Source organism: Accipiter gentilis, chromosome 3, assembly GCF_929443795.1.
Source record: "Accipiter gentilis chromosome 3, bAccGen1.1, whole genome shotgun sequence".
Classification (NCBI taxonomy): Eukaryota; Metazoa; Chordata; class Aves; order Accipitriformes; family Accipitridae; genus Astur; species Astur gentilis.
This window is the reverse complement of record NC_064882.1, coordinates 46,064,568-46,077,665: the sequence shown is the minus strand read 5'-3', so window position 1 is coordinate 46,077,665 and position 13,098 is coordinate 46,064,568. Positions and strand designations below refer to the sequence as shown.

Below are 13,098 nucleotides of genomic sequence, written 5' to 3'. Positions count from 1 at the left end.
GATTCCCAGCAGCGCATCGAGAGAAAACCAAATCCCTCGCTGTCTCTCCTTGCTAATGCACAGGAGCTGCTCGCCGTGTTACTCTCCCAAAGGCAACCTCCAGGGAAGCTGGAAAAAAAACCTCCTGCTCATCCTCCAGCCTGTATCCTTCCAGCCAAACCCCGGTCCCAGAGGTGAAAAGCAGGGCAGGATTTTGCAGCTCAAGCGCAAATGATTTTCCTAAAACTCTCCGGGCATCTGGCGACAGACTGCCTTGGCACGTAAGAGCTGGTCCTTAGGGAATGTTTTTTTTTCTTGGGTGAATTTGTCTGGGGTTTGAGGCTGCAGAATCCTTTGGTCCTGCAGCAAGGAGTTCTGCAGATCCTCCTTTCTACTTGGAAATACCGGGTGTATTTTTCTGCCAAATATTGGGGAGTTCAGACTGGCCATTGAAGCAGCCCCCGCTCCCCAGGTGGCACAGGGACTGGGCTTTGCAGGTTGTGGTTGTGTATCATCAGCTCCATCCCATCTTGGCATGTCATCGCTCTCTCGGGGCTGAAAAAAAACCCCGCTCATAACGCAAAAAGCAAAAAAGCCAGAGCTTCAGCACACCCTGCCCTGGTGAGGAAGCTATTTTAGCCAGCCTCCCACGCACGCTGTGTTGCTTGAGCAGCAAAGAAGAAACCCTGGTGTTAAGTACAGCCTTAACAGCCCTGTTTTAGCTCGTCGGCGCCTTCCTTACAGGTGTACTTTTGCAGGGAACATCTGCCTCCCCCCAAAAAAAATATCTCTTGGGGTTGGTACTGACCCTGACCCGAGGTAATGCAGGGCTCTGCATCTCAGAGATTTCAAGGTGGGTGGGTTTTTTTCCCATAATCAGCATTCCGTGCTGTTCCTAGGAGGGCTGGAGGGTGCCGGGGTGTTTGCACAGCCCTGGGATGGGTGATGGAGCTGGTGGCACCGGGGATGGAGGTCCCTATCTCGCTCCCAAAGTGCTTAGCAAGGGGCAGGGTGGTGGGATACACTTTCTGAGCCTGCAAACAGCTCCGAAGCCGCTTGCCTGCACCCTTCCTGGCTGAACACCCATCACCCCAAGGGATGCAGGATGCAGGAGATGGCTCCGCTCCGCTTCTTTCGCCCCGGGGAAGAGAGAAGAGCGGCTGTCTGATGCCCTGGGTTGAAGTGCCGGGGCAATCCCAGCACCAAAGCGCCCGTGAAACATTTGGCAGAGAGGGGAAATGGAGATGGATCTCTGCATGCTCTTGCCTGGGTTGTTTAGTCTCTCTGTTTTGATTTTACTAGGGTAAGGGAAAGGCTCATCTTTAGGGATCTGCCCCTCCCTGGCTGTTTGCTGCTTTTTAATGCGGAGCTGAATGAATATGGGACCTCCTCCAAGCGGAGGGGCGGGTGGAAAAATGCATGAAGCAAGGAAAGAAATCCTTTCCTGTAAAAAAAAAAAAAAAAAAGGGGGTGGGGGGTGGGGGGGGGAAGAGTGCTCTGGAAATAGCCTTTCTCTGTACCCCTCTTCTTTACCCTGCTTGCTGGGTTTCAGCCTGCTCCTCCTGCGCCTGCACCGCAGGACTGCCTCCAAAAGCATCTTCTCAACTTCCAGCCTTTCCCTCGACATCCTCGCACACATCCCACCCCCTCCAACCCATCGCTGCAGGGCTGGGGTGGCTGCAGGGACCCAACCTGGACCCCTCCAATTCCTCCTCCCTGCTTTTTGCTTTTCCCTGGGGCTTTGAAGGAGCCAGGGACCAGCTGGGTCCCTGCCCGGGGGGAGGCGAGGGGAGGGTGAGAGGAGGGACCGGGGAGGGGACAAGGATGCTCCGGGGGTGGCTCTTTGCTTTCTTGCCTGCCCGGAGCTCGCAGGGGCTCGCTTGGAGGATGTCTCACCCCCTAAGCACAGGTAAATTTGGGAGCCCCATCACCCCAGCCTGGGGTGGATGGGGGGGAGCTGCAAAAGGGAAGGGGGAGGGTGGGGGGGGTGGAGGGGTTGCAATCCTGCTTTGATTTAAAGACAACTCGCTTCAAGGGGAAAAAAAGGGCTTTGAAAGAGAAAGAAGAGGATGCAGGTTGTGCGTGATGCTTGGAGCTCTGCATAGGGGTGAGCCCTGCCTTAAAGTTTCCCTGTTGATGGCTGGGAAATACTTACAGGGGTGAATACCCCGGGGGGTGGGAGCGCGGTAGCTGCTCTCCGTTATCTCTGCTACGTGTGCGGTGGTGATACTCCCAGCTCCGGGCACGGGTTGGGATGCCCTGACCGTGCGTGGTATACCCTGGGGGTGCTGCATGGGATGGATATGCTCCCATTGGGATCCGCAGCTCCGCACCGCGCTCCTGTGGGTACGTACGGTCGCGTGTTGCCATTACACGCCACGTGCGTGGATTTAGAGCCACCGCTTTGAAGTTTACGCGTTAACGCATGCGGGAGATGCGGCGGGTGATGCGTGCGCTGGCGTTTGTGGCTTGTGTTGTCACATACTCCTCTGCGATAGCCACATACGAGAACACGCGTGTGGTTGCATGGGATTTAGAGGTACGGATGCACAGGAGAAGTGCGAAAGCAGCAGCACAGCTTGGCAGCGACGCATAATAACATGGGCAGTTACGACCCGCTGCCGTTATCCGTGCTCGTGGAAAAGCACGCAGGCGATGAGGAGCCGTTGCAGGCGGACTGAGCAGCTTGTGCCCCTATAAAAGTGGAGAGGAGCTTTCTCTGAGCATCCTCCAGCAAACTGCATGTCTTTAAGCAGACTTGGGAAGTGGCTTCTTGCTGAGCACGTGAGATCCAGCCACGGCTTTGGGAGGCAAGAGCCGGGGGCGGTGGGGGCGGGGGGGGAGATGTTTGATTTTCTTAGCCTGTTTGTAACAAAATGTTCCGGTTTGTCACTGGAGGTGTCGTCGCCGGGAGAAAACTCGTGCCGTTGCCCGCCGCGGTGAGCTCAGAGCATGTTGCTAAGGGTCAGCCCCAGGCGATTTCTGGAGCACCATCTTCTCTTCGTGGAGAACGCAGAGCAGCAGCACCCGGCTCAGAAATTGCTCCCGAATCCATTCATGACTGAGGAACCCTCCGTCCCAGCCGAGCCAGACCTGCCATCCTCCAACCTCACCAACGCGACGGACTGCGGCGAGGAGATCTTGCTCTATGGGGACACTGAGAAGATCGTCATCGGAGCGGTGCTCTCCATCATCATCCTCATGACCATCGCCGGCAATGGGCTGGTCATCATCTCTGTGTGCATCGTCAAGAAGCTCCGGCAGCCCTCCAACTACCTGGTGGTGTCCCTCGCAGCTGCCGATCTGTCGGTGGCCTTCGCTGTCATGCCCTTCGTGACCATCACAGACCTGGTGGGGGGAGAGTGGCTCTTTGGGAAGGTTTTTTGCAACGTGTTTATCGCCATGGACGTTATGTGTTGCACCGCCTCCATCATGACCTTGTGCATCATCAGCGTGGACAGGTAAGGGAGGACAAGGCACCTGCCGTGTATTCGGGTGGGCTTGAATATAAGGGTGTTTCTGGAGGTTGAGGGCCACTAGAATCATGTTCCCGGTTGGATCAGTGCTTCTGCATGTGTCTTTCGGGTGCGGAGGGCTCTCTGTAGGAATTAGGTGCCTCAGTCTCTTTGGAAGAGCTGGGCTTAAGGTGTGTTCTCAAGTAACTTCTCTAAGTTACTTGCTTAGTCCTCCCCCTCTAGGCAGCCACTTCACATTGTTTTTCCTCGGCTTAAGGAACACCAGAGGATAGACCCGTGACCTGATCTTCTCCATGGAAGGAGGCTGGACCATAAAATTATTCAAGAAAACAACAACAAAAAAATCCCACCCCACATGCACTTTGAAAATCCAGGCTATGGTGCTTCTGGAGCCCATTCCTATGGGATGCTCTGCTGCTCCCTGGACTCGTGCCTTGGCTAAGGGTGTTGGCAACTCCCCGACCCCATCCCGAGCCCCCAGAAACCCTGGTTTAGCCCAGGGCAGGCATTTGTGAGGATTTGCTGGCTTCAACTCCCACACCCGGGGTCGGGAGGGAAAGTCTAAGCCCGTCTGGCAAACCGGCAAGACTCGGGCAAGTCAGCACCTCCGTGGGTCTAATTATAGCAGCCTGCGTCATTAGGGACATTGCGCTGATGAGCCGGTGGGCCAGATCCAGATCTGACGTGCACGCTGGCTTTCTCAGGGGGGTGGTTTGGGTTTACGCTGGCACCGCTGAGCCGGGCTGGTTTGTGATAAGCAGCTCAGGGAAGGGAGACAGCCGACGAGTCGGCTATGCCACCTCCCTGGTCACCCTCCCCAGGTGTGAAACTGGGTGACAAAGCAGAAAAGACAGAGAAAATCCTGCTGCTGATGGTTGATCTTACCCTGCCCCCCCTTCCCCGGCAAGCAAACAGCAAGTCTTGCTCTGAAGCCCTGGTCCCCCACCAGCCGCTGCCCCCCTACGAGCTGCCTTTTGCTCCACGGACCTGGTCAGCTCAGCGCTGCTGGTTAGAAAGCAAAATCGCTCCCAGGCCCCACGAAGAGGTCCAGCTCTTCTGCTGTACTTGCTTTGTTTTAATAAAAAGCCTGTTCGTAAAAAAGCAGGTGTGTTCGGAGCTGACAGAAGCCTGTCTCTGTTAGAGGGAAGAGATTAAATGCAGTAATGGAATATATCAATGCTTCCTCTTGATGAGTGAGGAGCAGGGGAGCAGCTACACACTAATCAGATTGGCTTTGCTTTAAAAATTTCCCTTCCCTTCGCCACCAATCCCATCCCATCCCTTGGAGAAAGACTCTTCCAAACATGCAAACAGATAGGACAGGCCTTTCACAAAACTCATTGCAACTGATTTCACTTGTTCATCACTTCTCTCTCGCCCAATGTCATCGCTCCCGTGAGCAGACCAAAATCCGAGGACGCCGTGCAGGCAGGTGCCTGGGGTTGAGGTTGATTTGTCTTTCCCCATTGAAATGGGACCGGGTGGGATGTTTCTGGGGAGGTGCGGACACCGGCATGGAGGGGTCCACGCGTGCTGAGGCGGAATCCTGGATGATGCTGAGGACTGTAGGGAAGGCAGCGGGGAGGAAACTGCTCCATGTGGAATGGACAGGAGTTGCATCTGCATAACTGAAATCCGTGGCTTAAATGGGAGCAGCCCTATGGCTGCTCTAAGTTGCACCCACTGGTCATAGAGCCAAGGAGGATCTCTTTTAACCGGGTGATACTGCAGGCACTTGTGGGTACACTTTTTGTGTCTCCAGCAACCCCCACACCTCTCCGGGGCACCGTCTCTGCCCAGCTCACCCCAACGAGCTTGGCAAGGCTCAGAGGAGCCCAGGAGTGGGGCAACTTCAGGTCCTTGCTGCAAAACTCATGTTGCCAGTGCTGAGCTGCAGGGAAGGAAAACCATCCCACCCCAGAGGGACACATCTCACATGGTGCTCAAACACCTACTCACCTCCCCTGCACCTTCTCCCGCTGCCGGTCATGCAAACTCCACCGTCCTTTTTGGAAGTCGGAGAGGAAAAAGGAGCTGCAGCAAAGGAAATGATGGAGAGAGCAGGTTGCTTCAGAGCTCTCAGCAGGGTGATGGAGGAAAAACCTGCGATACAAGAGGCTGCCACAGAACTTGAGTCTTCTGGCACGGGCTTGTTCTTCAGGTGTGTTTGCACATGGACTGCACCGTGCTGGGAGCTCGGCTGGGCTGCAGCATCCCCTGTTTGCTCCCAGACCTTCACACCCTCCCCCCAAATCCCCGATGGGGAAGTTGAGCAGCGAGAGGGCAATTGCTCGAGATTAATTTCTAGCCGGGAAAAGAGAAAAAGAGCAAAGGTGGTAATTTGAGCAGGAGGAGGACTGGCAGAGCAGAGGGAAGGGGATGGGTAGTCCTTCCAGTTGTGTCCACCTCGGCTCTGGGTGGGAGGACGGGCATGCTGGAAGTGCAGGGGGGGCTGGTGGGCTCAGTCCGTGCTGGGGCTTGAAGAGGGAATGGGAATAATTGGGATGTCCCCTGCACAAAGGAGGAGTGGGTGACTGGGGCACCGTCCTGCTGCTTTCTGCCTCCAGGGTCCCTGGGAACGGGCTGTGAGTTGTGTGAATTATCCCGGGGCAATATCTCGAGCATCCTATAAGTCATCATTCCTCCACATCAACCCATCATCCTCACTGCTCCTACAAGGCAGTTGATGGAGGTGGACTGAGGGAGAGCACGGATCCAGGACCACACCTGGATCTCCACCTCTCCCCAAACTTGGGATGGGCAGGATTTTGGCTTAACTCCTGATGGAACCATCTCCAAAAGCACACTTTTAAGTTTCTATACTGATATAAAGCAAAGCCAATCACAAAGCTAAAGCAAAAGGGTAGCTGAGTTTGCAGAGAGCCTGAAACACCTGCTCCAAAAGAGATGAAATGGTTGTTCTTCTCAATGAGGCGTTCGCTGAAATTTCCCCCAGTGATGTTGGCAAGCTGTTCCTCCTGCCCTGCAAGAAAGAAGAGGAACAGCACTGGTGCTTCTCGGAAGTATAAATATCTCTTCTAGTTCTGTCCTGAATGCCAACTTGGTCAGCACTGTCAGGCAGCTGCCTGTTCCTGCCAAAGAGGAGGTTGCATTTTTATTGATGGCTGAAGTGTCCTCATATTCTGGTTAGCTTACATATGAAAGATGCTTGGTTTGCCCAAGATGATGAGTACTATTAAAATGTAGGCTGCTATTATTGATTATTAATGCAGAGCGCTTTCTAAAAGCCTCTTGATTGAAGCTGGTAGAACTGATCTTGTCTGAAGGGAGATTTGATTGATTTTCCTTTAAATCAAAAAAGAAAAATGCTGGAAACATCCGTTTTTCTCTTACATTTTTCATACATAAAAGCCTGCCAGTGTTATAGATTCTTTAATGTCACAAAACAACAGCAAAAAAACCAACCCTTTTGGCTGTCCAGCTTTTGATGAAGCTCTCCATAAAAATGCCAAGCAGCTAACTAAAGAAGCTCCCCGAACCCTAGGTATCACTTCAGGTTTTCCTCATGAAGAAAAAAGCCTCCATCCATTTCCCAGCCAGCCCCACTGGGGCTCTCCCATCTCCCTGGCAAGTATTTGCTACCCAAAATCAGATTATATGCTCCAAACTGGCATCATCCTCAGTAAAAAGGATGCCTTGCGAAAGAGTCGGTGGGATGAAACCTGCACAGCACTTTGCTGGATTGCCTTTCCCGTGTCCTTCATCTGAACGTGTCCCAGGCCAGGTAAATCCCTGCGTTGTATCTCCAGTGAGCTGGGATGCATCCCTGGGATGCTCCCACCAGTCCTGGCTTAAGGCATGGGCAGATGAAGCCCCAGGTACCTGCAGCCTCCAGCTGCCCTTTGCATCCTCCACCTGCAGGCTCCCTTTCCTTCAGCAGGATGGGGCAGGAATAACATCGGCTTGGAATTCAGGTACGGAGCTTAAATTTGGCCCAGAGGAGGCATGAGATTGCAGTAAAACAACAGGGTCCGGGAAACCCCAATTCTGGACTCATTTGGGCTTAGGCGACCTCTGTGAGCAGAGATTTCGTCCTTTCCCGTTTCACCAGCTGCAGAATGGAGATAGGGGCACCTTGGAGAGGCTTTGTTTTTCTTTATTATTTAATCCCTGAGATAAGGATTCAACAATTACCGTGGAGCGTAGAATAAATGCTCTGAATTGGCTTGTCCGTGGGGTTGATGGTGGAGCCCAGCCTGGGGCAGGTCTCCCACCCTGTGGTCAGGGTTTGGGCTGCCCAGGCATCCGCAGGAGCGAGAATGTGGAAAGAGTTTATCCTACAAGGAACGAGTGGCCACACAATCAGCTTTGCACAGCAGGGGTCCTGCAAAGCCACAGAAATTGCACACAAGCTGCTCTGGGAACTGGCTTTTGTTACCCGATTACCACTAAATTTGATTAACAACAAGACACACACACACACAAAAAAAAAAAAAAAAAAAAAGAATCAAAGCAAGAGCATTTGATTCGAATTTCATTGCATATCTGTGCAATCTCGCCTCCCGCACTGCTGTAAATGCTGGCCTATTTTGAGGTCTTCCTGCTCTCATCAAAATTATAAGCAAAGACCTCAAACCGGCCCCATTTCCTCCAGCAGCGACTGCACAAGGCACCCACAGATGAAATGTGTCAGCTTTGCCTGCTTTGTAAATCTTGTCACTGTGCATTTTGCTTTGCTAGTGTGTAAATTCCTTGAAGTTTCAGCAAATCCCAAGAGGATCGGCTTCTAAAGAAAACCCGGTAATAGCATAATAAAGTATATCACACAACACAGCATATATTAGTTTGCGAGGTTCTTGGCTTGGATACAGAGAGGAGTGATTTTTGGGTGCTGAATTTGGAGATTCAACAGCAGGGCATGGTTTTCTCCCAGCCTGGAGGACATCAAGTCTGTTGTCCCTCCCTAGCCCCTTCCTACAGCAGGAGGGATATTTGGCAGCATCCCTCCAGTCGGCTCCCACCCATCTCTCTGAGACCCGAACTCCCAGCCAGGCTCATCACTTCTCGCTGTGCTCAGCCCAGGTGGGAAGGAGGAGATGGTATATTTTGGAAGAAGAGCACCCAAAGCCTGTCCTGCTGTCCAACCTCCGTCTCCTCCTTCATAGGCACTGCTGGGTGTTCAAGCACCATAGGTGGTCACGGAAAGTCTTGCTTGGTTTTTGTGATGAAGGCCAGCTGAAGAAAATACAGAGGAAAACAGGAAGGGAATAACTCAGTGAATGAATTCAAATTCATTTTATCAGGGAGTCAGGGGAGTATGCTTTGGGCTTTGAATTCATTTAGTGTTCGGGAGGGGAGGAGAAATTGGATTATTTTATTTTATTTTATTTCCATCTTCTTCTAATTTTGGGGGAGGATCTGGAAAAGGGAAACAATCAGGGAAGAAAAAAATCTCCTAACACCTACAATGAGACTGCTGTCAGAAAAAATTAATGCTACCACAGAGGTAAAATTCTCTACAGAAATTTTCCCTTTTGGCAGAAAAGCCTGTTCTGCCCTTGAACAGCTTTCAGCAAAAAGTATCTATACAGCTGCTGTTCTCACTGCCCCTCTGGACTGACACAGTTTATCCAAGAACAATTGAGAGGTGATGTGATCCTGTCTAAAAATGGCTACAAATTCCTGACAGCAGGCAAGTTTTAATCAAAAAAGCTATAGCATAAAAGAAATCCATATGACCAACTAGAGGTTTTTGCTGGATTGATTGAGACTGAACAGCAGGCAGAGGATTTTCAGTGGGAACATTGGCTGACAGTGGTCAACTCCCTCCTGATTTATTAGTTTACAACTCTAATTTACCAACTGACAGTTGACACAATTTCTTAGTCACACGAACCCTCTCAATCAAGACTGGGGATGATTCAAAATTACACCCTGTCGTCTAACCAGGAGCTGACGGTTGATGCAGTCTCCAGCTCCTTTCAGCCAAGCTAACAAGGTAAGTCCTTACTCCGGGCATCAGGATTTCTGAATTGGTGGGTCACCGCATGCTTTTGGGATCTCCTCCTCAGAGCTTCTTTCATTTTACTCTCAAGGAAGGGCTGGACACCATCATTTCAGGAGCTATGGGCCGTGAAAGGGAGCAGACTGGTCCAGCTGTTTGTCTCTCTTCTGTCTTGGTTTCCAGAGGTCGTCTCCAGTAGACGTTGCAGGAACCTGTAGGTTTGTCCTAATACTGCAGCCTGGATGGGCAGGGGAGTGATGGGGTGTCCCGTGGTCTCCCATGGGTGCCGCTGCTGCAAGATGCAAACGCGCGGTCCGGCGGCTGAAAGGTGTGAGTCACCAGCTGACTTGCACCACAGTCCATCCCCCGACCACTGCCGTTGCTTTCTGTGCCCATCCAGACGCATCCTTAAGTCTTCTCAAAGGCAAGAGTGCTCCTTGCTCGCACACTGCCTCAGGAGCATCTCAGCTGCAGGTTGTAGTTCTGCCTTGAGTTCCCAAGCTGCCTGGACAAATAAGAGAGGGGTGTTGCCCTTCCCACTTCCCATTAAACACCAGTTTGAATCTGTTCATTTCATCTGGGGTCAGTCCTGAGGTACCCTGGTGCAAATATTACTCTGCGGATCACCCATCCCACTCCTGGGTGTTTCCCTGGGAGGGCAACACTCTGGAGTATGTTACGTGCCGTAGCTGGAAGTTGTTGCATGTGCTCTGTACAAACTAGTTCTGGTGAAAAACTAAGCTTTTCTTTTAACCATGTTTATTCCCCAGGAAACCACGTGGAGCTCGGACTGCACTCCGCAGTTAAATGTCGTCTCTTGTCAGGCATGGGGTGGTTGCAAGAAAGCAGAGGGGAATAGTCAAAACAGGGTATTTCGGCAAGAGAGCTGAAATGCGTTTCACAGACAATACTGCAGCTGCACGTCCCTGGGAACCTTTTCATTTGGTGAATTCATTTCTTGCCCCCCTCCAGGGCCAAAATTCTCCTGTGATGGGGTGTTAACAGCTGATTAGGAACGAAAACCACCCAACAACAGTCACACCTTGCCACCCTCCTAACCCTTTGCAACTCTTCTGGGTTTTTCCAGGTATCTGGGTATCACTCGGCCGCTGACGTACCCCGTGAGACAAAATGGGAAGCTGATGGCCAAGATGGTCTTCATCGTTTGGCTCCTATCCGCCTCCATCACCCTTCCTCCTCTTTTTGGCTGGGCCAAGAATGTCACCGTGGAAAGAGTCTGTCTCATCAGCCAGGATTTTGGGTACACCGTCTACTCCACAGGCGTTGCCTTCTACATCCCCATGGCGGTGATGCTCGTCATGTACAGCCGGATCTACAAAGCCGCCAAGGTCAGCGCCGAGAAGCACCGCTTCATGAACTTCCCCAAGCACTACGAAGAGGAGGGCGTCTACTGCCTGGAGACCTCCAGCCGGAGCCACCACAGCTCTAAGCGTACCAAAGCGGTAGAGGAATGCGCCACGCTCTCCAAACTGCTCCGGCAAGACCGAAAAAACATTTCCATCTTCAAACGGGAGCAGAAAGCAGCCAGGACCCTCGGCATTATCGTGGGGGCGTTCACGTTTTGCTGGCTGCCGTTCTTCCTGATGTCAACGGCTCGGCCTTTCATCTGCGGCATCCGCTGCAGCTGCATGCCCCTGCGGCTGGAGAGGACTCTGCTCTGGCTGGGATACACCAACTCCCTCATCAACCCCTTGATTTATGCTTTCTTTAACCGAGACTTGAGGACTACTTTCTGGAACCTCCTGAGGTGCAGGTACAGGAACATCAACAGGAGGCTCTCTGCCGCCAGCATGCACGAGGCCCTGAAAGCCACGGAGAGGCACGAATGCATCCTGTAGAGCCGCGTCCTCTCGCTCAGTGCCTGACCGACAAATTCCTGCCTCTCCATTTCAGGTTCCTTGCTTCCCTTGCCTCTCGGGGCTGGCAGAAACCATGCGTGCCGTTGTCTCCCCTGCCAGACACCACCGCTGAGAGTGACACCCCTTCCCCTCGTCCCGGGAGAGGCTGCGGTTCTCCTTGCCTTGGGAACAAGTGGGCGACCCTTCCTTCTCACCATGTCCCAGGTGGGAGCTGAAAAGCCGTGAGCAAGACCCGGGGGGGTTCAAGGTCTACCACGGACTGTGGGCAAGTCACACCACCTTTCTGTGCCTCAGTTTCCCCATCTGTTTAAAAAAAAAAAAAAAAAAAAAAGGAAAAGAAACCCTCCCAACCAAACAAAAAAAAACACCTAAAAACTTGATAAGACTGTGGCTCTCCACCTTCGAAAAGGGCTCTAAGGTCTGTGGAGGGCACACAATATTCTATGTAAAGATGACGTTGGCTGCGCTTCTCTATCGAATATGACAGCAGCTATAGGCTCCGTTGTAGATCCAAGCACTCATGCCATCCCAGCTTATACGAACTCTTTCCACTGATGTAATTGCATTTTACACACTGAGCTCATGTGTCCAGGTTTGCACGTCAGAGCAGTAATACCAATGACCCCGTTTGCCCTCACACTGTAGCACTGCAGCACTTGAAAGAGGCACACTTGCAGAACGAAATACAAATGAACATGAAGTTTCCTTTATGGTTGGCTAGGGAAGTCCAACGGCCTCCTCATCAGGGCAATGACCAGTGAGCAAAGACAGTTATGTTTATTGGGTTGTACTGTAATTCATTCTCAGACAACTGATGTACGTTCATAATTTGTGGCTAATTGACTCCATAAAAGCACGCTTTGGTTGACAACAGAAAAAAGTATATAATTTCTCTGACAGCTTTACAGTGCTTCAGTATGATGTCCAGCAAGCTTGAAAAAATACACTAAATGATGTATCCTTTTTTAAAAAAACAATATGTCTGGTTTCCTTATTTTGGTGTAGACTCTTTGGTCACCGATTTACTTTAAAGGATCTCTCTACTTCTGTGTGGTGGTGGGGCTTGTCCTCCTGTAGTCCTCTTTGCTCCAGATCAACCTTATTGTGTCAACCTTGCTTTGCAACGCCACAAACTCTTGCCTGTTTGTAGATGTCTGCTCCATGGAGTCAGTTGTTTGAACATCTCCTAGCTGTGTTTTCTTGTCAAAGCCGAACTGTTCAGAGGCTCAGGAAAGGGGTTTGTAGTCCTGCCCCCACTACAGAGTATAGAAGTGGTGGTAGTCCCATCTTCTGCAACGTCATGCAGTATGATGCCCTCATGCGTAGCTAAGTTGGCTGTCTGCTGGCATGGCTTAGCTTAGTGATCAAGATTTCTCCTGCAAAATCTTTTGTGCTCTCATTTCTCCTCTATTTAATAGCCATTTATATTGTATTCCTTTCTACACTTGCTTTTTCTAGAGATGCCCAACATGGTCTCCCATTTAGACTGGTGATTCACAACAGGGAATTGGCTCAAGCCCACTGGGAATGTCCCAAGGGAATCAGAGGTTGGGCACAAGAACAGCAATGTGTCCAGATGCTCTCCAAGCTCATATCCTCGCAGCTAGAGCCAGAACTGCACATAGGAGCAGGGGAGGTTGTTGTAGCTGTTGTATGGGCCTCCAGTGGGGAAATCCTTAAAGATCAGACAGCAAAGAGATTTAAAGGAGGACCTAGTCAGGAGGGATCCTAAAGGTTTAGCTGGAGCCCTGCTTCACCTGCTATCCCATGCAGGAGCTTTTTGAAGAGCAGTGAGTGA

The 13,098-nt window shown here is 51.5% G+C and overlaps 1 protein-coding gene across 1 annotated transcript; it reads left to right on the top strand.

Moving 5' to 3' along the window:
- Nucleotides 1-1,836: 1,836 nt before the first annotated feature.
- Nucleotides 1,837-11,528, top strand: LOC126053289 (5-hydroxytryptamine receptor 7-like). The gene is made up of 3 exons (XM_049835291.1): nt 1,837-1,888; nt 2,878-3,440; nt 10,508-11,528. Exons 2-3 carry the CDS (start codon nt 2,932-2,934, stop codon nt 11,277-11,279), a joined length of 1,281 nt encoding a protein of 426 aa, XP_049691248.1. The 5' UTR covers nt 1,837-1,888; nt 2,878-2,931; the 3' UTR covers nt 11,280-11,528.
- The last annotated feature ends 1,570 nt before the right edge of the window (nt 11,529-13,098 follow it).

Coding starts and splice junctions, on each gene's coding strand:
- LOC126053289 (XM_049835291.1), top strand. CDS start 2,932: ATGTTGCTAAGGGTCAGCCCCAGGCGATTTCTGGAGCACCATCTTCTC. Junction 3,441..10,507: donor TGCATCATCAGCGTGGACAG/GTAAGGGAGGAC, acceptor GGGTTTTTCCAG/GTATCTGGGTATCACTCGGC.